This window comes from Ursus americanus, chromosome 22 (assembly GCF_024610735.1).
Source record: "Ursus americanus isolate L20-20 chromosome 22, mUrsAme1.1.p, whole genome shotgun sequence".
NCBI classification, from domain to species: domain Eukaryota; kingdom Metazoa; phylum Chordata; class Mammalia; order Carnivora; family Ursidae; genus Ursus; species Ursus americanus.
This window is the reverse complement of record NC_142148.1, coordinates 21,032,048-21,058,688: the sequence shown is the minus strand read 5'-3', so window position 1 is coordinate 21,058,688 and position 26,641 is coordinate 21,032,048. Positions and strand designations below refer to the sequence as shown.

The 26,641-nt window shown below is 51.0% G+C and overlaps 1 protein-coding gene across 3 annotated transcripts in view; it reads left to right on the top strand.

The window, feature by feature from the left end:
* CTNNBL1 (catenin beta like 1) overlaps positions 1-23,004 on the top strand; it is a 155,693-nt gene extending 132,689 nt beyond the window's left edge. Inside the window, exons 14-16 of one of the 3 annotated variants that reach the window (XM_087853593.1) lie at positions 12,286-12,423; positions 12,652-12,724; positions 22,813-23,004. In XM_087853593.1, coding sequence (XP_087709719.1) covers positions 12,286-12,423; positions 12,652-12,724; positions 22,813-22,901 — 300 coding nt within the window. In that variant the 3' untranslated portion in view covers positions 22,902-23,004. The other 2 variants (XM_087853592.1, XM_087853594.1) reach the window with 2 other exon arrangements.
* Positions 23,005-26,641: the final 3,637 nt, after the last annotated feature.

Sequence of the window (26,641 nt, the reverse complement as noted above, 5' to 3'; positions counted from 1 at the left end):
ACAGTTTTAGTGTCTCAGAGCCCGCATCTTCCCTGTACACTTCAGACTTCCACGGGCACAGTGCAAATGGCCATGGTTTGCAGTTGACCAGGACTTACTGGAGAGAATCCAGTCACTTGGCAAATATTTCTCAGGCGCCTGCTCTGTGCGAGGCACCAGGCCAGCCACTGGCAGGGGGTGAGAGTTGGAAGTGCTTGTGGAAGAAGGGGCCCCAGGAGCAGTGCTGCTGACGAGGGCTAGAGACGCCCAGGGAGCAGGGAGCAGTCGACTGCGGCCGGGGGCACCCTCAGCTGTTGTGCACGAGGCAAGGCTCGAGCTGCACGTTTAAGGTAGAGATATATCAGGCATTTTCAGCTGAAGAGGAGCAGGAGCAAAGGGGAGGGGCAGGGGGAGCCAAGTTTGGGGGGCGAGTAGGAAGTTCAACCCCAGGAGCAGAGGATGAGAAGGGAGAGCGTGGGCTCTAGAGCCCGGCTTCTTTCTGCTTTCTGAATACAGACAAATAGCTTGACTTCTTAGCCTTATTTCCTTCCTCAGTGGTGTTTTCTTTCTAAGGTGTGTGTCCCAACCTGTGTACTTTGGGGAATTACAGAAGGTGGGATTTGGTGACCTAACACCTGAGAGCTGTTTCACAGGGCTTGGCATATAGCTGGCAGCCAGAGAACCTTTTGTTGTCTGTTTCTGGACTGTCTGCACCCCCATCACTCCTGTCTGCACCCACATACACACACTTTCTAACTCCCCTAGGACTGCAGCATTCTGCATGATTTGGGTGCCCCTGTTTCTTTAGCGTCCTCTCCTGCACCTATGCACGCCTTCCTGCCTTAGCGCCTTTGCATTTGCTTCTCCCCACTATCCTGGCTCTTCTCTTGCTGGCACTTCCCTCCACCTTTAGGTCACAACCTAAATGTCACCTCCTCAGAGAGTTTTCAGTGATCACCATATGTAAAGTAGCATCACCCCCATCTCCAGGGCCCCTTCATAACCTCTCAGTATTTGTTTGTTTACTCTGTCTCTGGGGCTGTAATCTCTTGTTCATCATAGTCTCAGGACTTACATAATGACTAACATGCACTAAATGAAGAAGCATCGCTCATGAGATGAAGTTAACATTTGTCCCTGGGTATTATGGAAGATTGAAGGTCCCGGGGTTTTTTCTACATTGTTCCTTTGCTCTCATTTTTAACCCTCTTTTTTTTGTTTGTTCTATGATTTGCCCCATCATCAAAAATATCTCAGGACATCTATGTAGATTCTGTGGCCTACCTGTGGCAGTGTTCAGCAAGGTGGAACACTATTTAGAAGAGGCTACAGGACAGCTCAGAATTCTACACACATTTAGTTGGGATCACATTACTGCAGTAATCTATGACTGGCAAAGACTTCCACATCTGGGGCAGTGGTCCCCTGCTTTCATGTTGTCTTCAGTGACTGCTCGATTCCAGGGCCACAGTGTATCTAGACATGCCCTTGGGGCTCCTGGTTAACAAGATTTGACCTGAACTTTTAAAGGGCATGTAATTCTTAGAGTCTTCTAGTGAGCAGCAGTTCTCCATGATCTGTAAATATCCAGGATGCTTGTCTCAGCAGATTTCACCTGACTCCCCAAACAACACCGAGCCCAGAAAATACCAAGGTCCCTGTTTTTGGGAAGATGTCCTGACTTCTCGTTGGTTCTTTCTGGCTTCTCTCGGTTAAATGTACAGAGATGCCTGGCTTCTGGCTTTCAGAAGTGAGACATAATTATATAGGTACTGGCAGGGATTTTAAAAGAGGGAGGAGAGCCTTGAAGAGAGGTTTCCCTTTTTTAGTTCCTGGGAAAATTATACTCAGCAGGTTTATTCAATAAAGTGTTCTCAGCACATACTTTGCACTGTAATGACTTACAAATTGCATGCTAATTTTGCCACAGTTAAATCATTCTAGGCTTTATCCTGGAAAGAGAAAGGTGGACTCCTTGTAATGAAACAGTATCCACAGGACTTGATGTCTGAAACAGACTTGCACTATTTCCTTAGCATCTGAAACTCATTTAAAGATCTATACAGGAGGGGGTGGAGCACAGGAATGGATGCGTGGGGTACGTGATCCGAAGGCACTGGGTAAGGATGGAGACAGGAGAAATAGGAGACTGCCATTGATTCCTCTGCTAACTGTGCTGGAGGCTTCTGGGGAGTGCTTTAAAAAGAGAGAATCTTGCTGAGAGTACCTCTCAGCTGTTCTTTAAGCCAGTCGTTCCCAGACTTTCTGTGTCCAAGAATTTGCCAGAACACAGCTGATAGCCAGTAGGAGCCAGTGATGGTGGGGGAGGGTGTGTCCTGTTGCTTTTTCCTCTCCTTTAGACATCCACCGATGTAGCCATATGCACATTCACCCTCTGTGGCCCCCTTCCTGCCCCCTTCCCAGTCAGTCATCCTTTCTGCCAGCAGAGGAGAAATTAGAGGAGCTCAGTTCTGGTCCTGTGCTTCTGCCACTTACCTTGCAGTGTGGCCCCGCATGCTCTGGCTTTTGTCATCTTCCCTGCCCTCCTGTTCCAGTGGGGTTCATAGGCTCTCCAGTGCCATCCTCATGGGCTTGCTACAGGCCTGGTAAGATCAGGGCTGTGCATCGGGGACTCCTAAGTTTCTGCTGACTCTCAGAGCCCCTCCCACAGGACATCACCCGTGGCTCAGTCACGAGTCCAAAGCCTGGTCTCTGGCCCTAACCATGTAACATCCCCTCCCCTCCTTGACTGCACCAGGGCCAGTCACCAGTTTCTCTTATTTCCTCCTTTCTCTCCTGGTCCTACCATGGGTCCATCTGGTAAGTTTTACCTCTGATCTCTGTGCAGCCTCTTCATGTTCCGCTGTCCTCAATACCACTGTGAACACAGGGACAGCCAGCATCTTTTCTTCTTGTAGGAGTGCAGTGCCCTTCTCACTAACTGGTTTCCCTGTCCCTAGGTTTGTCTTTTCCGATCCATTTCCTACACAGTAACCAATGATTTTTCTAAACTGAAAATGCAGCTGTGCCACGCCCCTACCCACCCAGTACACACTGGCTCTGTGTTACCTGCAGGATGTGCTCTAAAGTCTTTCCAGGCCTTGCCAGGCCTCTCCCACTGGGGCCTTCCTGGCACCCCCCCGCCGCCCCCAGCTGCATATCTCACTTCTCCTTCCCTTGTGACATGCAAAAGCAGCTCTGTACTACCTGTGCCTTCCTAATCCTTCTCTCCTTTATCCAGAACACCTCTCTGTGCCATTTTTCCCACAGCCTTCTCCTGCAGCTGTCTAATTCCTCTGCATCCTCAAGAACTTTGGCAGAAAAGTCCATCAATAGATGCATGTCGAGTGTGTACCATGTGCCAAGCGTGCTGCTTAGTGTTGCCGTGCCACTGCCTGCAGAAAGCCTCCCCTGCTCTCCCGGCCCCCATGGCTCCCCGTGCTCCCTGTACATGGCAGCCTGCATGCCATAGACCCAAATCTTGCCTCTCCTTCAGTTTCCTCATCAAGAAAAGGAAGAGAATGTATTACCATAATACCTATCTTGAAGGGTTGCAGGGAAGATGAAATAGATCAGTATATAGAAATCACTTAGAATAGTTTCTGGCACAAGGAAGTACGCCATAAGTGGTAGCTATTATCGTAAGTGTTTTTGGCCTGTATACTTGTCTCTCTCCCACTAAAGCTGAGTCTCCACAAGCAGGGCCTGATTGTCTTTCCTCGGCACCCCCAACAGGATTGTTATTTTCTGGCCTCAAGTTCTTGTATCTGCTGTCACGGAAGCTGTGGTTCTTTCAAGGCTGGCTTATAGGTTGTCAAGATTCAAATGAGCAGTCATGGGTATTTTTTTTTTTTTTTCAGTAAATTTAGAAATGGGAGACACACCCATCACAGAGGCATCATGGTAGCTAGAAAGAGCATGAATCCTGAGGTCATATGGCCCAGGGTTAAATCTCAGCTCAGCCACACATGAACTCTGTTTTGGGGGAGATGGCTTGCCCTGTGTGTGTTTTAGTTTTCAAGGTAATTTTACCAGAGGGTCATTTTGAAGATTAATGAGATTGTTTGTAGCAACTAGTCACATGCTTATGTGCTAGGGTTGGCCTAACACATAGTCAGTTCTCCTATGTGGGCAAAGTTCTGGTCTGAGATTCTTGGATCCTTATCAGAGTGCTGTCAGTTAGTTATGCATTCTCCCTCCTCCCCCCCAAAAAAATCCCTTTTATTATTTCTTCAGCCTCGGTTTCCCCAGCTAAAAATGACTGGCCATCTCTAGGATCCTTCTCAAATGGTCTGACCTATTTTAGAAGCTCTTAGAGGAAAGTTTTATTTGCTGGTGTTTGTGCCCACCGCCACCCCCCCCCAACTCACACATCTCCACTTAGCTGTCTCTCCCATGGCCTAAACTCTTCCCTTGCTTTTGAAGAAAAAAGAGATGGACCTTTTGTAAATGGTAGGGCCGTTCTTGCCCATGACTACATAAAGTAACTGTGACCCATCAGGGCTCTGAGTCACGTCCTCTCTTATTAAGGCAAGAGGGATTCTTATTGGCTTCATAGCAGCTTCTTTTATGACTGTCTCCTTGCATCAGCGAGGGGCAGCTCGCTGCCTGTCAGGGGCAGATTAGAAATGGCATCCACATGCTCATTTGGAAGCTTGTGACTTGCCTGCTGAGAGAGATAGAGGCGCGTGGAAAGGTGGTGATTCCATAGTGCTCCTGACGACAGATTAACATTTAAAGTGAGGATGTGGCTGGGGGAGGGGAAAACAACACACAACCCTGCAGAAATGGCACCTTGACACCACACGTACCACCTCCTTGTGTATCTTTGGAGATGAATCTGTTTGTTTTAGCAGCCCCCAAGCAGGCTTATGCTGCCGTGAATTGCAATCTGTTCTACTTAACGCGCCATTCACTGAATTACCATCGAGGTTTTTATTCTAGCCCTCTCTTATGGAATGAGCAACACAAAACCTTTCCGATCTTCTTCTCTTTTTTTGACTTTCCCAAATTGCATGTGGAATTTGCTGGCCTAGCTGTAGATTCTCTCCCTCTCTCTCCCTCTCTCTCTCTCACACACACACACACACACACACACACACACACACACCTGCCCTTTTTTTTTTTTTAGGATTTATTTATTTGAGAGAGAGAGAGCGCTTGCGAGCGAGAGAGCACAAGTGAGGGGAGCGGCAGAGGGAGAGGGAGAAGCAGGCTCCACACTGAGCAGGGAGCCCGATGAGGGACTCAGTCCCAAGACCCTGTGATCATGACGTGAGCCCAAGGCAGACACTTAACCATTTAAACGACTGAGCCACCCAGGTGCTCCTTGCCCTTTTTTTTTTTTTTTTAAGTTTCTTTAATTTACAAGGAAAAGACAGGCCCAGGAAGCCACAAGAGGACCTCACGTTTAATACAGCTGGTTTGCATTAGACCCTAGATATGGCATGAAGAAAAAAATGCTATTTGTTCATATGCTAATACTGGAAAAGGTCTATAAAACAAACTTTTTCCTTCTTTGGACTATGAAAGGAATCACAGCCTTGGAGCCAAACTTTGTGGATTTTCTCCTATCTCCAGCTCCTACTCAACCATGAGCTTTGTGGCCTTTCAAGATATTTCACCTCCAGAAGCCTCCCTTTCCCATCTGAAAAGTGGAGCAGTCAAAATTTCCAGCTCCTCATGAGGAAGAGTAAGAAATCCATGAAAGTGCTTAGCCCAGCGTCTGGTACACAGTGAGGACTCGGGAAAGGTTGCTGTTGTCATTATCCGTGTATTGCTTCCCATCTCTTGCCAGAGTGAAAGGACAAATAGGAAAAGGTCTCGGACGAGGAAATCACGTTCCACCAGAGTCTTTAACCGAAACTCAGTGACAGTCATTTGACATCTGTCTCAATTTTTCCATCTGTGAAATCTGAGAATGATATCTGAAATGTACATGCCCAACACAGGGCATATACAGCAAGTGAGGTTAATGAAGAAGTGCTTTCAAAAGTAGCAAGCACTCCTGTGGCTGTTGCGTTGTCGTTGCTTCACAAAGAAGACAGTCACCTTCTCTCTCCTCAGAGGTGAGAGTTGAATGAATTAATTTGTGAAAGACTTCCTTTAAATCTTAACTCTCCTGTCTCATTTCAGGTACAGTTTAATGTACTGTACAGATTTCCATTCTGAAATTTTTTAAAGTAAGATGTATTTACAATATTTTAGGAAGTTACTGGATTTTTGGAATTTCTCTTTAATAACTGTTAATTGTATTGCCATTTGAAGAGCACCCGATTTACACGTCCAGGTTGTTTCAGGATGGCCTGTCTAATGTAGCAGCAGATCCAGGCTCGTCTCTTTGTCACTGGGAAGTCTAATTTATTGTGAGAGGATGAGCTCATTGTCAGTGCTGACCGCTGTGTCGTGTCAGGGTGACACTTCATGTCTCCTACCTGAGGCCGTTGTCGTGGTGGCTCTTCTGACTGTCTGGGAGCACCACCAGTCAACAGCTTCAGTCCATCCATATATACACCCAGATACAGGCAGAAATGCATCCTGTGGGGTGATGGAGGTGCCTCAGTCCTAGATTTGCCTTGCGTTATCAAAGCTAAAAGGAACCTTTTAGAGCACAGGATCAGGGAAGACAGGTGAGGCCCCCTGCCACTCCGCACCCTGCAGTCAGCGCAGAGACAGCTAACTGGTCTCAGGGCGTCTCACGCACAAGCTCCAGTCGGCCCCACAACCCTTTTCCTTGTAGAACACTTGGCAGCCACTGCAGTGAGTTAGAGCGGGCGCTGCGAGTGAAACCTGTTTCCCTTCCCTGATCCAGGGCAGGCTTCTCATTTCCAAGCAAGGAAGCCGAGGCCACAAAAAGTTAGATGACCTGCCTAAGGACACTAGTAAGTTAGTGTTAGTTGGTTTGGTACTCTGTCCCGTCTTGGCAGAGAAACCTGTTCATAGAAGTAATACGTCGTCATTCAGAAAACTCCCAATGTCTAATTAAAGGCTTCTTGTAAAGTCAGAGGGTCTCTTAAGAGGGAAAGAAGGCAAGGGAGGTTGGGTATCGTTTTAGAATGAGGTATTTGTAGCCTGCTGTACCCATGTTACTAAGCTTCGTACCCACATGCCAAGGATGTGGAGCCGCAGGTTTAATCTCTGCATGGGCCAGCCACTCTTTTCTTTGTCTAGTCACTTTGAAGCACGACTTATTGGTCAGTTGGGCAGAAGTCATTCCCTCCCTACCGCTAGTGAAGCAAGTCCACTTGTGTGCTACTAGTACGTAACCATCAGTGTTCTAAATCAGACTCCTTTGGTTCTTCCAGAGCCTTCTATGAGGGAAATAATAGGGTTGGGAGAAGCTCGTGATGATCCTAGAATGTTTATGTTACTTTTATATTACTTTAAAGACTGAATCCTAGCCAGATGATCATGAGTTGGGTTGTACCGGCAGCTATCTTGGAGTCAGACACCCGAAGAAGTTTTTCCGAGGTTAGTTCTACTCCCTTATCTCCAGATCAGTTTTTTTACCTGGTGTCTTAGAATCCCAGAGAAGGAGCCAGAAATTCATTAATCCATTTATAATAAAGGTGATATGTGATCCTGCTTCTTCTTAAGACAGACCAAAACTTGAGAAGATGTTCCTACAAGAACTGTCCCCAACTTTCTTATTTTCCGTCATCACGATACATAACCATCCTACTTCGTTCATTTCCCTTTAAACACAGAGTGCACGTTTGTGCTCAACTTTTCTGAATCCCGTCAGCAGTAAATATTCCCTGCCACAGAGTTGTAACAGGCTAGATAAGGTGCTATCCTGACAGCAGTCACCTTCTCTGCTTGCTGGTTTCTATGATGCTTCTAAAACTGTCAGGGCAGAGACTTCGTCTTAGAAGCCAATCTCTGTTTCATCTTTGTGCATGTTCAGCACAGCGATGGTGATGCCTTTCTTGGAGATGAGCTAAAGTCGTATCTCAGATCTACATTTGAAATTTTCACTTTCAAATCATCTGGCCGTATATCTAAAAGTAGGATGTTGAATTGAACGTTGTCAGAGTCTTGAAGTTCTAAGGAAGGAGGAAAAAATGGAGTTTGGCATTGCTCTCTTGAGTCCATCCTTTCTGGATGACAGTGTTCAGAGAAACGGGAAGGTACAGTACGTACCTGCCTGGTTAAATGAAGATCAGATTGTGGGGGAGAGTATGAAAAAGGAGAAATCACCAGGGCACTTCTGACCTATTTGAAGAAACTTATTTTGCTGTGCTCCATTCTTGAGCCTCTACCACTCTTACTTAGCATCTGCCTTGTTCTCGCAGACAGCTCCGAAATCTGCACCCAGACAAACATGGAGGTATGAAAAGAACACGGACTTGGGTTTGAATCCCGGTTCTGCCACCCGCTAGCCTTGCGGGGGCTGCTCTGCCGAGTCCCGTTTCCTCACCTGAAATGGGGGGAGTAATCCCTGCCCTCCAGTATTTGTGAGAAGCACAGGAATTTGAAAGCACTTGGCCTCGGTCTGACACGTGACAAGGCCTCAGTACACACGGGCTGCTCCCCCTCGGTGGATAGATGGTGGCAGCACTGGTTTTTATTCAGACTGCCTCACACACTGCCTCATATGTAGCAATCCATCAAAAATAATATGATCTGCTGATAGCCGGGATCTTTATAAGCAAAAGAACCTTCCTCCTTGCTAGCCTTCCTTTCAGTGGTGCTGATGTTCCACTGTTGCTCTCTCTCACCCTAGCCAAGTTTTCTAGTCCGTGATCCATGCTGTTACTCCTTCTGCTTAGAATGTCCTTTCCAGCCTGTCAGACCCCTTCAGAGTCCAGCTCAAATGTACATTTCCTTTGAAGTCTTTTGACCTCCCCCGCCGCCCAGACAGACGTAGTGTGTCCTTCTGGGTGCCCACAGCATGCGGTACAGTTTGAGAGGCCCTTGATCATAGGCATTACTACATTTCTAAAAACTAATAATTTGGCAGCGTTATTAGGCTATAATCTCCTTGATTATGTGGCCTCTTATTTATCTTTGCCACCCCCAGCACATCATACAATACCTGGCCCACAGTTTGGTGTTCAGGAAATCTTTATCAGGCGGACGAATGAAATGTGTTCCACTCCCAGTTTCCATGCTTGCAAACCTCTGAGGGTTTCGTCACTTCTTCTCTCCTCCGTCTGATTACTCCTCACAGAGGCTGATGCTGTGGCCTCCCAGCCGTGCGCTCTGCTTGCCTCTCAGCGCTGCGGGCCAGCGCGTCCGTCACGCCGGAGGTGCATATTCCCGTTCGTGACATTTCCCTGCGCTGCATCCCGCAGCTCATCATGTCTCGCTTCTCCGGCCAGCGTTCAGGCGCCGGCAGCTGGCCCTCCACGGTCCTGTCCCGCACTACGTCTGATGCTCCCCCTGCTCCCGGTCCACAGGCGCCGTAGCATGCACAGCTCATTAAGCAGCGCTGCACTTCTGCCTGCATTTCTCAGTCCTGTTTGACAAATGCTTTCCAAGGGCCTACTGTGCTTGAAGTACTACGCAAGGTACTTTGTAGGGTACAAAGAAGAGTGAAACACACCTCTTGCTTTCAAGGAGCCTACACAGGAAAGAGGCACACGTCGGAATAACTGCTGTAAGGCAGGTCATGGGAGGTGCCGTAAAAGAGGTATAAATCCAAGTCTTGGGGGTTTTCAGGACTGAAAAGTCCTAGTATCTAGTTGGAAAAGTTTACAAGTTGGAAAACTGAGAAGTTTTCAAAGCTCTCAGGAAAAGTTTTGAAAGGAGTATCACATTTTAGACTTTTAACTATATTATGATAGAGATTGAGGGGTGGGGAAAGTACCAGCATCACAAGCAAAGGTGAGGAGACAGAGCAGAGGGCAGGCCTGTCTGTTCTCTGTGCAAGGTGGGCGGGGTGGAGGGGCTGGGGAGCAGAGAGCAATGAGCAGCAGGAGGCCTCAGACCCCTGGAAGGGCTCCTCCTTAAGGCCTTCATTCTGCTGTCTCTCGGGACCTGGAAAGGTTACCTGGGAGTCACTTCTTCCCAGATGCCCTCCCATCCTAGCCAGTCGTGATCAGCACCCACCACCTGTCATTATCTTTAATACCCCTTACTCTCCGGTCATTTCCTGTATCCCTGTGGCCTCCCAGACAGTTGGCCCCATCATGACAAAGACCCGGGCATCCCCTTACCTCCATTTTCATTCTTTTTCTGCCTGAAGTCAGTGCTTAGAAGGACATCTTTGCCGCTGGGCGCTTAGCTGGTCTGGTGTTATGTTAATCATTTCCACCTCAGAGGTGAATCAGACAGGATTCCTGTCCCCAGGGAGTCCATATTCTAGTAACTGGGGATCACGTAATTATGAGCAACTTACTTAACCTCTGTGTGCTTTGGATTTTGATTGGTACAATGGGATTAATAATCCCCTCCCTGCTCTCTTTAAATGTGGTAGTCAGGACCATGTATATAATGACACTTTAAACTCTACAGCATTATAGAAATGTAAAGTATTAGCAGCAAATGCTTTTTGCATGAGTGGAACTCAGGAGTAATTTTGCTTCCTGTGCCCCCACTGCTGAACACTTAGGAGTTCTGCAGCAGGAAGTTACGATTATGAGTAAATGAGAAACTAAAGAGACCCTTCTATTTTTAAACTCCTCGGACATCAGTCCAGTGCTCCATGACTACCTCGTGAACGTTAACACTATTACCAGATTACCAAGGAATTTGCTACTAAATGAAGCTAGGAATTAGCAGTGGTGATTGGCCAGACAGTGCAGCCCTCCTTTGCCTCAGACAGAGGCCTTTAAGAGCAAGATGAAAAGTAGCCTTGTGTTGCCACAGGCTGGCCCCTTGGGCAAATAAAGAAGTGCATTATCTGTGTCTAAACAGTCTCTGAAGGATTCTTGTTGGAGATTGATGGCCAAGTGGTAAGTCCTTCAAGTTTGGGAGAGTGGAAAGCAGGGTCCCAGGGGCTTCTATCAGTGACGGGAGCCCGAGTTGTCAGAGGGAACCATGGCCATAAAACTACTGACGGAATTAAGAAATGGATTGTTGTCGTCAAAAGCATGTGTCAAGCACCTGTCTTAAGCCAGTCATGCGGAACGAGTCCCTCACCCAGTTCTTATTCCTGAGAGCCGACAGCCCAAAACAGAGATGTCTTTTCCCTTTCGTTCAATGCATGGATGTTTACTGAGTGGGGACATGAAGACAGAATTCAGTCCCTACCTTTCCGGAGTTCATACTCCACCCTTAGGAAATGAAAGGAGTTGTAGATGGGAGTTAGCACCAGGGGGAATGATGGTGGAGATCAGTGTGAGCATGGTGTGCAAGAGGGGTCGTGTGGAGGAGAGGCGTGCTGAGGCGCTCAGGAATTTCGGAAAGGAGCAGAGTCAGCCTTCACTAATCAGGAAAGGCGTAGTAGAGGTCGCATGAAAGCAGTGCGGCCCTCAGAGATACCCTAGGATCCCAAGGAAGGAAGGCAGTGAAGGCCCAGAGATGGGGAGCGGAGCTCTGGCGGCAGAGGCGGTAATAACCCGCCAGTCAGGGAGCTCAGGGGTGGTGGTGAAAATGTCCTGCAACAGTTGTGCTGGTCACACAGCTGTGAATATACTAAAAGCCATGGGCAAATTGTATGGTATGTGATTGTATCTCAATAAAGCTGTTTAAAAAAAAGAATCTGCTAAAGAGGAATACATTTGGGGACGGCACATCGGATAGGCCTGGGGTTGCAGTGGTTGAAGAAAAGAGACTCCTGTTGCTCGTTGGGGCATTGGCCTAGCGGAGTACCCACTGGTGAAGCGAAGGGGAAGAAGTGGTGACATTTTGCTACTGATGCAATGTGAGCCCAAAGGGGCACGTGTACGTACGGTGGGTGCCTGTGCCATCAGCCCCACCAAGGCAGCAAGATAGAGTCGTGGAGACAGGAGCGCTCTTCCCGAGTTTGACCTGACTGGGAAGGGAAAGAGAGAGCCGTAGGTGTTTTAGAGAGGTGATGTTCAGGGGCCGGAAGCAAAGAGTAAAGAATGAGTGGAAGCAGATGAACTGCTGAGATTTGTGTCCCCGTCAGCTTATTTGTTTAGATTGAATATGTGGATGAGATCATTTTGGCCTTGACTCATTGCTTAGGGAAAAAAAGAAAGGGCTTTAATCTGACTCCCTGGGCCTCTAGTCTATTAAAAATGAAAACATAAGAAAGATACTTTAAAAGATAATGGGAGGAGCAGGAGACACATCACGATGGAACGGTCTTCTGGTGGTGTGGTTGTAGTTCTGTTCTCTCGTGTATTGTGGGCTTACTGGCCAGCTCATTTGTCCCAAATGCTCATTCGCTTGCAGGACATGGTCCGGCGCGGGGAGATCATAGACAACGACACGGAGGACGAGTTCTACCTCCGGCGCCTGGACGCGGGGCTCTTTGTCCTTCAGCACATCTGCTACATCATGGCGGAGATCTGCAACGCCAACGTGCCCCAGGTAGGAGGGGCTGCCCCGGACGGGCCTGTCCATGCTTGCCTCCTTCCTGGCCCCTGCCTGGGCGGAGACTCTGTAAAAGACTTGGATCCACTGTCCTTGACTCCCTGCACTCTGTGTGGCCCCGCTCCATCAGGGGTGGGTGCAAGGTGCACACTTGCTACAGGGTGGGTGCTGGTGTCTGCCAGGACAAACAGTGCCTTTCCTTTCTCTCCGCCCCCCCCCCCCCAGATTCGCCAGAGGGTTCACCAGATCCTAAACATGCGGGGGAGCTCCATCAAAATCGTCAGGCACATCATCAAGGGTGAGTTGGGTGCTGCTTGTGTCTGAGGCTCCGGGAGCACTAGGTGATGCTTCTTGCGTCTCTGTCAGTACCCCTGGCAGTTGGTGCATAGCAGTCTCTGCACTGCGGGCTCGAGTCTGTTGTCACGTGCACTGTGTGTCCAGGTCATCTTGTCAGGATACCAAAGACCAGCCTAGGTATTCATTCTGTGCCTCTGACCCTTCAGTTCCAGCACTTAAAAAACACATAACACGCAAGAAGCAGCAGGGCTTAGAAATATTTGTTAAAAATTAAAAAGAAAGAAGACAAAACAAGAAACAAAAAATCCAGTTCCAAACTATGTGTAGTGGAAGGAAATTGCTTTCTTAGGGGAAAAAAAAACCAAGGGCGTAACAGGAAATACCCGGAATTCTGCAAGACAGCAGGAACTGAATCTGAGGCACTGTGATGTAGCAGAAAGAGCATCCCTGCCATCCAGCCTTGCCTTCCCCCAGCTGTGAAAGTGGGATCTAGAACTTTTACACAGGTTCAGGAGATACTACATAACAGCATCCAGTCTAGTGCCCAGCAGTAGACAGTGCCTGGCGCACAGGGTCCCTCAAAATGCCGTGACATCTTTGGGACCTTCCTCAGCTGGAGTGGCTCCCGAGGCCTGCACTGGTTGGCAGGCTCGCAATCACAAGGGTACCTGAGCTGGACCCCGATGCAGCCGTGCCCGTGGGCCCCTTAGCACAGACTTACACACACGGCAGTAGAGGCCCATGTTGGACTTCGTAATACGGCTCCTGCCAGAGGTCAGAGAAAGCCAGGGCAGACTGGTAGCTGTGGGCAGATTTTCATTTTCCTGCTCTGGCCCATGTTTGGCCCATTTCTAAGGTGAAGGAATAGGCTAGATTTACTCAAAGTGTTTGCCTGTAAGTGGCTTATAACTCCCATTACAGGTGGAAGATGAAATGTGAAGATAAATGGTACATATAATAAAGTGAAGAGAAGTTAAGAGCCGTGGTCTCTGGGATCCGGCTCCTGGAACTGAATCCTTGCTCTGTTACTTACTGGGTTACCTGGGACAAGATACCCAATTGTTCTGTGACCTCATAGGATGGGTGAGAAGATTAAATAAGATGACAGATTGAAATGTCTGACCCTTAATAAGTTCTCCGTAAATGTTCGCTATTATGAATATTATGAAATATGATGATAATTGTCGTCATCATTATTATAAGTGAGGCATGGCCACAATTTTATGGGAAGTCTCGTGCAAGTGGCATCGAGCTGGGTCTTAGAGGCTGGGACCAGAACATCCCAGAACGAAGGAACAGTGTGTGTGAAGGCATGGGACCGGGAAACTCCGTGTTCAGCACAGCCGCTCCAGGCAGGTGGCAGTGGGACCCCCATCGTGTCCATTTTGCAGGTGGAGAATTTGAGGTATTAGAATCTTATTTTCTCCCTCAGAGGAAGAGGAGAGGGAAGGCGTTGACGAAGCGAGCCGAGCACCCTGCCTTCCACGGCGGCACCCTGGGTGCTCCTTCCCCTCTCCGTGTCTCCTTCGCGTGAATTACTGTCGGCACTTCATGCCGCCTCCTCCCCAAGGTGTAGCAGTGGTGATTTGCAACTCCAGGTCTTAAATGACATTTACGTCTAACGCCCACTTGTTCAATTAGAACTTTTTATCACTCAGCTCTCCTCTCTTGCATTTAGGCTTCTCCCTGCACCTCCATCCCAGCAATCAAAACAGTGATCTGCTGAGAAAGAAAGGGTGTTTTTCACGGGTACCGACACGTAGTAGGTGGCTGTTTTCCTTGTGAAATCCTAACACATACCCCGTAGGTCATTCAGAGTTCTCAGCTGCTGTGAGCCGACCTCCGTCTCCCTCAGATCCTGGTCTCGCCCCCGAGCGCCTCGTGGGGTGTCAGGCAGAGACCGGACGCTGAGTGGAGCTTGGTTGATGCAGCGGCCTGCACAGATGTCGCGTTCGTCCTGCCACTCTGGGTCCTCTCCTCTGTTGCTTTCTTCCCCCCAGCTGTGCCAGAGGCTCGGGCCAGCCCTTCGGTTCTCCCTCCCTCGCCCTGCACAGCCAGTGGAGTAGTAAATGCGCCGGTTCCGCCCCTAGACTCCATCTTGAATCCGTGCAGCTCTCTCCATCTGTTACTTCCCATCATAGCACCCAGTTTACTTCCTTCCTAGCCCTCCCTTATCACAATCTGTAATTGTTTGTATTTATGTCTTTGTTTACTCGTTTTGTGTGTCTCATACATTAAAATGTAAGCTCTGTGACGTAGGGACGTTGTCTGGCTTGCTCCCCGTGTCTCCTCAGTACCCAGAGCAGTGCTGGGCACGTAATGACAACCCAGTGAGTATTTCACATATTGTTGAATTCAGCCCCACCCTTGCGCAAATTGAGTTTGGCAGATGTTTGCGAAGACTTTCCCCGGGGCTAAGCACCGTGCTAGGTCCTGTACTCGGGCGCCACACGGCACCTGCCCTCATGGAGCTTATAATCTAGGGGGCACGGATATGTGAGTGACCAGCCATAATTTGAGCTAAATGAAATACACGCTCCAGCAGCTGCTCAGCTGGCGTTCGCTGAGTGCCAGGCCCTGTGTTCAGGACTAGAAATGCAAAGAGGAAGAAGCAAGAGCCGTATTTTTGAGGCGTTCACAGTCGAGATACTCGAAACTAATTACAGCGTGGTAAGTGCAGATTGAAGTTGTGAACAGTGTGCTAACGGAGTGGTAAGAGCACAGGCCATTCCGTGGACTCCCAGAGGAGGGAGGGGCTCCTCCCAGGACTGGGAATAGTGTTCCAGGGGGGAAGACACATGCCAGGCAGAGAGGAAGCCTAGGGGTAGGACAGGACATCAGAGGGTTATCAATCGACCCCGACTTGCACCAGCAGGTGCCCACCCTGGCTCATCCCACCTCGGGGAAGCCCTTCTGCCTGTGATGCTGTGCTGTGGAGCTGAGCCGCTGTGGCCTGCCTGTCTGCAGCCAGCGAGCCCCTCAGGGCAGTGTTGGTGTTGAAAAGGGGTAAGGCTGACTGGCAGGGTGGATGGCTAGACTCTGCTCAGGCCCTCCCCCCTTAAAAGCCTTCACTCCCTCCCCCTTCTTCTGCCACCCTTCCTTCCATCAAAAAGCATGAGAAAACAAAGCCTCATAAAGAAAACCAGCTCATCAGTCTGTCCTCTTTGATTTTAATTTTGTTTTTCAGTTTGGGTTGCTTCCTTTTTTTTTTTTTTTTAACATACTAATTAGATGCAAGCTTTTTCTTTGATTTTATGGCCTACATATTTCCTAAGTTTTGCTGGCAGGATGACAGCTGATGTATCCCTTGAGGTCCCAGGAAAACGCTGATGAGGCAAGCCCAGCAGGGGACTTTTCCCGTTGTATCTCAGTCCCCTTTCTCACCATTTTCCTCCCTCCTCTTCTTTTGGGGGGGCCAAGAGAGCTGGGAATAATTGATGGCTCATTAAAGTCCCTCTTTCTGCAGACTGCTTACTCGGCGCTCCCAAAGTCCAGTCTTGCCTGGAACTGGCAGCTGCTCCAGGCCTGAGCCCTGTGGCGCCCACGTAGGAGAGGCTGGTCTCTTCCTTGGAGAAGGGCGGGCCACGCTGTGCGCTCCACGAGGGCGGTGACAGTCTTGTGCCTGTCGTCTTGTGCCTGGCCCATGACTGGTGCAGACAGGGGCTCAGTTAGTGCTTCCTGGGCGGGTGTGCTGAGCACTAGCCACGGACAGGACCACGGTAGGTGGAATGGCCACTCCTGGGCACATCCTCTGGGCCGGGCTTCTGACGTGTATTCTCTGGTTCTCACAGCAGCCCTGGAAAGCAGGATTGCAGCCTCCATTTTGCAGATAAGGAAACCAAGACTTACAGGGTTACGGGACATTACCTGAATCACTAGTCGGTCTTCCATCCGGCAGAAAGGAAACCTCCAACTTTGTCAGCTGGCTGATACAGTCCTCCCATCTTTTAAGAAAGAGAATTGAGGGCATCCACTTTCATAGAGCACCCACTTGGCATCACAGGGTACTAGGTGGGCTCCTAAGATGAATGAAACACTTAGGAGGCCCTGTCCCGGGAGGGGGGCATACAGTCCCATCACAGGTGAAATGACTGCTTACTACACGAAGCAGCATGAAGTCAGTGCGAAGACACAGAGTGGGAATCACGAAGGCACAGTTCATTCTGCTACAGATGAAAAGGAACGAAGATCCAGGGAGGCTGCACAGGAGAGGTACTTCTTTTTTTTGGTGGTAAAATATATGTCAGATTTACCATTTTAACAGTTGCAAACCGTCACCACCACTTATCCACACATTTAATTTTCATCTTGCAAAACTGAAACTCCTGTACCCATTAAACGCTCACCCCCAATCCCTTCTCCCCCCATTTCCCCGGTCCCCGGCAGCCACCCTTGTTCTTTCTGTCTCTGTGAAGCTGCTAAGTGACTAAGGAGGTGGCCTCTGGAAACATGTGACAGGCGTCTAAGGGCAGACACAGATGTCCATCATTGAGGGGCCACCTCCTTGGATGCGGTGTAGGAGCTGTGACCCGGAAATACTGTTTAGTATAAATACTTGGGCCAAGGGTTACCATGGAAGCTGCTGGCAAGTCTCTTCAGTGTCTCAGTCACTGGCAAAAGTCGCCAGAAGACCGGGTGGCTGCTGGGCTCTTGTGCAGGGGAAAGCTCAGAGGATTACTGACTCAAAACTCTTTCATTGGTGGCAAACCACAACTGAGCCAAGGACTTCACAATGCTTTCAGGAATTGGCTCCCGGCCCTTTGATTTGCTTTTGTTCTTTATGGCTTGAAATCCCCCGCAGAAGCTCATAAACACGTACTTCTGTATTGATGTGGGGCTCCCGGTAACCTGAGCATTGCCTCTGCCATGTTGAAGCTGCAGAAGGTGACAGGATTTCTCTTTTGATGGCATGTTGGTGTGTGTGTGACTTGCCCCAGGTCATGGCGACTGTGACCACTAGCGTGTTTGGAGGCAGGAGAGAGTCCTGGAGAGAGGCATGCGTTTCACCTTGGGCAGCTCGTTACCCTCTCTAAGCCGCAGTCCTTCGTCTGCGAGGTGGAGATAATCTGCCTCACCAGATTCTGCAAGAGTCGCGGGAGGCACCGTCCGCACACACGGCCCTGACGCACACCACATAGCACGTGCTTGCTCCGTGTCAGCTGCTCTCCTGCCGGGATCCGTGTGTGAGCTCCTCCAGCGAGGAGCAGATCGGAGAGCACAGACCCACGTGATTCTGGCTCTCTGTGTCACTTCGGCTAAGTTAGTAGATAAGGCGGTTGAGCCGTGGTTTCCTCTCGGTAAAACGCAGACCTGAGGTGAACACTGCCTCTCGGGAAGGCTCACGTCGAACTACAGTTGGGCGCCTGGGACAGAATACGTGCTCAGGAAATGGAGGCTCCTTCCCTGGCTTCCTTGGCCTAATCCTTTGACCTGGAGGTGACCGCAGCCTAGACTCAGGTGCCGGCAAGAAAGCCAGTGGACCAGCACCCAGACCAGAGGACCAGACTCCTCGGTGCCTGGTGGGGGAGGGGAGGGTGCTTTCCCACCAGCTCAAGTGTCCTGGGGACAATGGGAACATGACCCCTGTTAGCATAATAAGTAAAGGATATGTATCCTTCTCCTTTAAATGGGTGTCATTTTCATGGAATCCCTGATGCACTTGTGTCCTGTAGCTACAGGTGAGTGTCCTCCTAGCGAGGTGTGACACTAGACCTTCCAGCTTCATCACTGTCATTAAGGAATCTGTTAGACATGGATTTTCCTTTCCCAGTTTCCAGTCTGTGGTTATGTCTGTGTCTTCCAGAGTTTTCCGTGTGAGAATAGGGGCATTCTTCTCTTCCTCCCACCCCCTTCCTCCTGCATTTTTTAAAGGGTGAGCATTTGGGGCTTCAGTTTCAGGGGTCTGAACCAGACTTGTGAGCGCGGCCCAAGTCTCTGCCCTGAAGACAGTTCTCCCCATCCACCAGCCCCGGGGCCCCTCCCTCTCCCTCTTAACATAAACAGAACAGCTTGTATTCCGTGTCTGAATAGTAAACCTGCTGTCTAAAGTTTGCTTTAATATTTATGCGTTCAGCACTGCTGCCTGTTTTTGAGCTCCATCAAAGCCTTTATTATAAGAACATTTGAAAATGCTGGGGCAGTAGGGAAGGGAGCTGATGTGCACACCGTCTTTCTCACTCTCTCCAGCCCAACTCACCCTCTTCTCTCCTGCTCTCCCCCAGCCCACTCTCCCTCTCCCCCACTCTTAGCTCCCCCTTCATTTAGCATCTCTCTTTTTCCTGAATTCTCTCTTCCTTTCTTACACACACACACACACACACACAGAGCAAAGAGAACTCTTCCCCAAGACCTCTGGGAGGAGTGTGTTCAATATTTATAAACTGCTGCAGCAGCTGTAATAACCAGAGGGAGCTGGCTCCACCACGATTTGCTCCACGTAGGATTCTACTATGGAAACAAAGAATGAGTAGGGGTAAGGGGCGGATGGTGCGGGTGCAGGGCACAGCTGTGCCGGCTGCCCGTGGCCATGGAAGAGCAATAGGCCCTCATCAGATCTGGTTCTGGGCCTGGCTCCATGGCTGGCTTGCTGTGGGACCCTGGCCAGTCACCTGCCCTTCAGAGTTGCCCTGCGTTTCTGAGCCCTGCCAGTTCTGACATTCTGACCCGTTCCACATCTGTGGCCACTGGGCCCCCTTTACCAAAGGACATTGCATCTAGAGTCTTAGCCTTTGGGAGGACTTTGTAGCCAGAAGCCCTGTGGGGCTGGGCTGCTTTGGAGTGCTCACAGAGCAGTTTCTCCCCAAAGGATGGGGAACAGGCAGGGTGGCATATTGCTTAGGTAAGAGGATGCCACTTTGGGGGCTGGCTTCCCCGCCCACTGGCTCTTTAAGTGCCTTTTCCCCAGCTCACACACATTTTGGTTTGAATTTCAGCTTCTCTACCATCACGGACTTGGGCACGTTGCTCCAGTTCTCTAATAAGCCTCAGTGTCCTTGTCTGCAAACAGGGATGGCATTCTCTCCCTTGTGGGGCTGCTGCAAAGATCAGACGTGCCACCGTACATAACGACCAGCACAAGTGTGGAGAAGACAGCCCCCTTCCACATCGCACCTGTTCCAATCACCGCCCGTTTCCAGAGAAGAGTGAATCTGATGGTTTCCTCCTTCCCCACAGAGAGTGCCAGGAGACAGGCCATGGGATGGGTGCTCTGTGTGCTTGTATTTTTTTCTAAGGCCTTGGCCTTTTCTAATCCTCTGGATATGGACTTGGTTTCCTCTACCTTGTAGATCTCTAAGAAAGAGATTAGATCCCTATAGGGAAGCTGGCTTGACTTGGAAAATCACTGCCCCAAAGGATCAGACTGTTTCTCTACTTCCCTCCCTCCTGGGTCTGAGAATACATTAGGAGAGCAAAGTATTAGTTCAATCCATTAAGACTCTTGCTTCCAGACCATGCCTCTGGGGGTATGAAATGCTGTAATGGTCATTTCTCTGTCTCCTGGGGCAGCAACTACTAGATCATTCACACGTGAGTAAGAGATAGCACTTACGTACAGCCCTGTGGCTGTCTCCGCAGCCCAGATCCTGTTCTCCCATCACCCCAGATCCCGTCCTCCCATCACCCCAGCCCTCTCTTTAAGGGGCCTTAATAGAAGGCATCACAGCCATTTCCTGGTGGCGGTGATGGATGCGTCTAACGGAAGAGGATGATTTCCAGGGGGAGACACACAGCTGGCACATGTCTGAATCCCAAATCCCGTTTTCCGGCACATGTCCAAAGTAATAAAGAGGAAGGAGGAAAAATGAAGAAGTGGCAGGAGCAGAGTTATTCCCCAGCACGGTGGGGGTGGGAGGGAGCAGGGGAGGGGTTGCCCACTTTCTTCTCTCTCCCCAGTCTTTGATTTGGATCAGCAGATGTTTTATTATGTAAAAGCCTCTTGCCCAGGGTTGTCTATTCTACCTGAAGCTGCCTAGTCTGGGGAGCGGGGAGCTGGGCAGGGACGCAGGCAGTCACCCTAGTCCACCGCTCTGACAGCTTGCGCACCACGCCGCACTGGCAGTTCACTCTCGGCCAGACTCTGCTGGCTATTCAGCCAAAAGTAAGGCACTTGCCTTTGTCTTTCTGAAACTCCCCGTCTAGAGGGAGAGGACAACAAGTTCAGGGTGGTCTAGAAGTCAGGCCTGCGATGGGGACCCTGGCCTGAGGACAGGAGCCAGAGGAAGAAAGGACCAGGTAGGCTTCACCGAGAAGATGGCCCTTAAGAGGGCCTGCAGGGATTTGTGGGCTCTCCACACGTGACACTGCTGGCCTGAGCATAGGAGCCTTGGGGAAGGAGCTAGTGTGTCTTGAACATCTGTTACTTGCCAAGTACTTTCCATACATTTTCAGAGGAGACCCTCCCAAGGTCACTTAGGATTGTGAGTCCTCCGACTCACGACGTCACACTGTCTCCCCTCTGTGGGCCTGCAGGCAGTGAGAGCGCTGTCCTCCCTTCCCCTTCTGGCACATTCTCCGTCCTTCCTCCTGGGACTCACTACAGGAAGCCCACCCCCATGCCCTGCACTCCAGTCCTAAGTTCCACAGCATTTCTGCACCATACGCCCCCACCTCCTAAAACATCCAGGGGGGATGTAATTTGAGGGGTTACTTTTGAAAATGAAATGGAGAGCTGTAAGTATTGTGCTGGGGTGACTGGGTAAAGTGGATCACATGGTGACCTACCTTGACACTCTGATGGTGTTCTCTGGAGATCTGTCTTCACTGTCAGCCTCTGTGTCCTCCTCTTTGGAGCATTCTCCTTGCCTTCGTGCTCTCACTGAAACCCACCTCCCGGGGCGGGCCCTCTCCAATGGTGGCTCTTTTCTCCCACATCCTCCCGCCACTGAAGACGGGCAGGACATCTCGACACCATTGTGTCTCCCATCTCCCCATTTACCTAAAATCTTGCAGCTGTTTGACTCTCACATCAGGGGACTGTAGCCTCACCCCTCCTCGGTGGTGCAGCACCTATTCCCCTCATGGGGGGATTTCGAGGCTGACTGTCACCTTCTCCACGACTCTGTCATCCTTCTTGGTGATGTCAGTATCCATGTATCTCTCTAGCACCCCATTCTAGCCTGTCTTCAAAATGCATGTGAAATCTGAAGACTTTTCACCCCCCACTGTGACTTTGGTCCCAGCCACCATCAAATCACATCTCCCGCCTTCCCTTGTCCCCTGCAGGGCATCTCCCACACAGCTGCTGGAGTGAGCCATCACTCCTTTGCGTAGAGCCCTCCCTCAGCTCTGGTTGCAGGGGAAAGGCCAAAGTCCTTGCAGTGCCCCACAGGCCCTGTGGTCTGTGCCTGCCCCTTCCTGTCCCCAGTGCTGAGCTCTGGCCACACGGACCTCCACACTCACCCTCGACCAGACCAGGCGAGCCCCCCCCTGCTCAGAGGCTCTTCACTGGCCAGCCCTCTGCCACTCGCTCCCAGACCTGCCCACAGGAGTTAGCTTCCGGTCTTCCATCACCTCTCTGTGAGGCCTTCTGATAGCCCCCCATCTGTGTTATTTACTTGGTTGCTTCCCCCACTAGAAAGCAGGCTTTACAAGAGCAGAGATTTTCATCTATTTTGATCATTGTTTATCCCCGTTGCCTCAAACAGTGGTTTCCAAACTTCTGTGCATTGCCAGTTCCCTGGAGGGCTTGTTCACACGGACTGCTGGGTCTATAAGTGGGTCTGAGGTGCACCCCGAAATCTGCATTTCTAACAAGTTCCTGCATGGTGCTGGTGCTGGTGAGGGTCACACACTGACAAACACTGGCCGAACAGATGGGCCCGTGGCAGGCATCCGCTTCTCGTGCGCTGAGTGACTGCAAGTGTGAGTGAGGGGTGCGGCTAGGGAGGACTCAGGAGAGGTGAGCTGGGTCCTGTTCACTGAGCACCTCAAATGCAGGACCAAGGAGTTTGGCCACGGCTGCCCTGGGGGGGGCTATTGGAGGCATTGGCACAGTATGCGCCTTGGCAGGAGTGGGGATTTAGGGAAGGGCATGTAGGGACCCAGCCACACACCTCGGATCCATGCCTCACGCCGCCTTTGTCTCCCCAGAGTATGCGGAGAACATCGGGGACGGCCGGAGCCCGGAGTTTCGGGAGAATGAGCAAAAGCGCATCCTGGGCTTGCTGGAGAACTTCTAGAAACCCCAGGCCTCAGGCAGCATGGACTCTCTCTGGGCCTCGTCCCAGAAAGTTTTTACGCGGCTCAATGTGACTTTTGGACAAATTAAAGCTAGTTTTGGTATTCCTGGCTGGCATTCTTTGTAGCAGAGCAGTACCCTCTGCTCTTTCCCCGGCACGTTCCCAGCAGCTGTCCTGGGACACCTCTGAGGAAGGTCGGTGGTGGGCCTCACTCTCCCTGTGAGGGAACTGAGGCTCAGAGAGCATCTCAGTGATCGAGCGGAGCAGCATACAGTGGCCACGAGCTGCTCCCTAGTCCTGCGGGGAGGCTGCCCAGCTGGAGCAGGGAAGGGGAGCGCATGGACCAGTGACCTCCCCAGCCTGACCCAAAGAGTCCCACGAGGCACGTGGCTCGGGCAGAAGCATCCCCGGGGAGGCTTCCGTGGCACAGTGAGGCCAGCCACCCAGAGCACAGACCTTGGAGCAGCATTCTGAACCCTTGGCCGCCGGTCAGAATCACTGTCGGGAGGGGAGCTCGAACAAATTCGTCATCGTCGGCCCCCGCCCCCAGGGTGCTGAAACCCAGATCCTGGCTGCGGCCCGGGTGCCAGGGTGGGCTCTAGCTCCCGGGCAGCTCCGCGCATCAGGAGGAGTGCCACTGCCAGGGAGGAAACAGGCCTTGGGTCCAAATCCCAGCCGCGCCTGCCCGTTTACCTTCCTTCCTCTGCAGAGGAGGGTGGTCTGAGAGGGACGAACAAGTCCTCTAAGCACGCCGCACAGAGTGGGGGCTTAGAACTGGGATTTCCTCTGCTCTTCCCTCGCACAGCTGGGGCTTCAGCATTGGAAGCCCAGCCATCTTACACGCGGTGTGAGAAAACGGCTCTCCGCCTTTATGGAAGCCGGCAGTCCGTGCCCATGTGTTTAGCGTACCACAAAGAATAGCGTCCTCGTGAGTGAGGAGGTGGAAGAAAATTCAGAAAAGCAGTATTTCGTTAAAATGGCGTGTTTAGCCCAGGGTCAGCACACAGGCTGCAAGGGGTGCCGCGCACCCTGCCTGTGCCCGTGGCCAACACTGCCCGGCAGCCCAGCTCTTGCTTCTCATTGAACCCCAAGTATAGGCCTCTGGGCGGCCCCCGCCATCTGACCGGAGTCGGCGTGCCGGGGGAGACCCAGTTGCCATTCCAGGCAGCTTCCTGAGAGGACGCCCAGGAAGATGGTACTTGCCTCGTGCCCGGCGTTGGGCAGGTGGGAGGGCCTCGGGTAAGGCCGCCCCTGCCCGCCTGGTGCTCCCGTCCAGCCCGGTGGGAAGATGGACAGTGTGCCCGTCTGTGTCGTGAGGTGGGCCTTCTAGCAGGGCGGTGGCGGGCGGGTGCGACAGGACCTAGCACAGAATCAGAATGGCCTCGCAGGCTCATTTTGGATTTAGGCATTTCGGTTTTTTACTTCACTTTTCTGTAACTACAATAGCGACTGTGTATCGAACACCTGCTCTGTGCTCCTTGCTGTACATCCATTCTTTTCACATGCACGACAGCCCTGCTGGCATCATTATCCCCCATTTACGAAAGCGGAGACCGGGGTCCCGGAGAGGGTAAGGCACTTGTGCGAGGTCCTGGGGCCAAGAAGCAGCAGCACCTATGTTCAAAGCAGGGTCTGCCTGACTGTGCAGGCCGCGCTCCCTCCACCCCGCTGCTCTGTCTGGGAGACCACCACGGATCACTGACTGACATGACACTTCGATCGGTTCCACTGTCGATATGTGGTGTAATGAATTCACAAAGAATAAAGCATGTCCAGATGTAACCTGCAGAATCAGAGACTTTTTGAATTAAGGATGATACTTCAGAGAGCATTAGTCCTGCAGCATTATGCTTTTTTTAATTGCATTTGTTTTTAGCCAGGCAAGGCTTGTACACGGTACGGAAGTTCAAAATTCAACAAAAAGGTAGGCAGCAAGCAGTCTCCTCTCCCACCTCCCTCCCCCTAGACCTCCCTTCCCCTGGAGGCAGCCGCTGTCGCCTGGTCGTCCATCCAGAGAAGTTCTGTGCAGCAGTTGTCAGCTGCCTTCCCCTGAAGCTCCAGGTTTCCCAAAAGCGCATCAGAAGCCAGCATAGAAGAGAGGGTGGGTAGGGCTCCGGCCGCTCACCCCACTTCAACCACGGTCACTCCGCTCTGCCTTGCTTCACACATGGGGGTGCCTCCTGAGGTTTGTTTGACAAGTCCTTCTGCCAAAAGCAAGTTTCAACTCCTGCCTTCACTTTACAAATGAGGAAGTGGTCCCCTTTCCATCAGCTTTATGACAGGAGGGCTTGGGGGGAACATGAGGGGTTCAGAATCCCTTAGGATTCAGAAGAGGTTACAGTTCAGAGGGGCTGCAGGGACCAAGAAGACGGGATGAGGAGAAATCTTGACCCTCTTTTTTCTGGTTTTAACAACCCACCACACGAGGCTAAGAAAGGCTTTTGAGAACAAGGTAGAGAACTCGTTACTAACCTTGCTAACCCGTTGGCTCCTGGGGTGTGGTCCTATCTTTTGCTCTACCGTCCGCTCGTGGCTGCGGCCCCGTCTGCCTTGCCAAGCAGCCCCACTCCTGCAGAAGGACTTCCTGGGCTTCCAGTCAAGGCCGCCCTTGCCGTATGGTTCTGAACTTGACTTCTGCATCTGCCCACTGTTGGGGCTCCCAAACTCTTCCCTTCAAGCAAAGCCCCCCATGGCCATCCTTGTACCCATAGCTGGGTGGGACTGGCACCCATCATCCCAGCAGGGCAGGATGCCTTTTCCTATCCGAACACGGCAATAAAGTAACCTTTAAACGGTATTAGCCAGAATTTCTTCACAGCGGAAGCAAGGATGTCCCATAGCTCTTCCCTCAGCTTGCTGTTCTGTGGTGGTCGGCATGCCCGAATTCCGTGGCAGCAAGACGGGCCATGTCTAATTTAAAGAGATTGGCATGCAGGCTACATTCATCCTTTATCTGGGGGAAGTCCTCTGGGGGGAGAGCTGGAAACCACCCTTCTTCAGTCCCCGCGCAGGAGCACCCGTGCCCAGGCGTCCTCTGCCATCACCAAGAGCGTCGACTTCGTGTCAACAGAGAGGTGAGACTCACTTCCCTAAAGGCAAAAACGTCTTGATTAGATTTTCTTACCCAGCAGTAGGAGGTAAGAGCAGAGCCACAGTTTTCAGCCTGTCTTCCTCCTCGGTCCACGCGGAGGGTGGCTGGTGTCTCAGCGCTGGGCTTCCGTTCTCGGTGCCGCGGAAGAGGCAAGCGCTCTGCCAGCCACCTTTTTCTCGATTACGTGTAAACTTGAGAAGGTCCGTAAGGGCATTCCGTGTGCGGATGTCCCTTCCCGCTGCGTCTCCTGGCCCCCCCGTGCCCCTCCCCAAAGCAACCACTGCGAAACAGCTGGACTACTTTTCAGGGACGTGTTTTCAAGTGAATAAAAAACATATTTAACACAAATGGGGGCATATCACGTTCTCTGTCCTGCACCTTGCTTTTCACTCTGCACCCACCAGACACACCCAGTGGCCCCACTCCTTCCATAGCTGAGCTCAGCTATGGCCCGGCCACATGTAATTTAACTAATGACATTCAGGGACTTTTAGGGGTCTCCGATCTTTGGCTGTTACAATGCTGCAGTGAACATCCTTGGTCATTTCACACACGTGTGAGTTTAAACTCCCAAGCAGAATGGCTAAGTCAGAGAGAACTTGCATTCTTCACTGTGATACGTGCTGGCACGTGGCCCGCCCTCCATCAA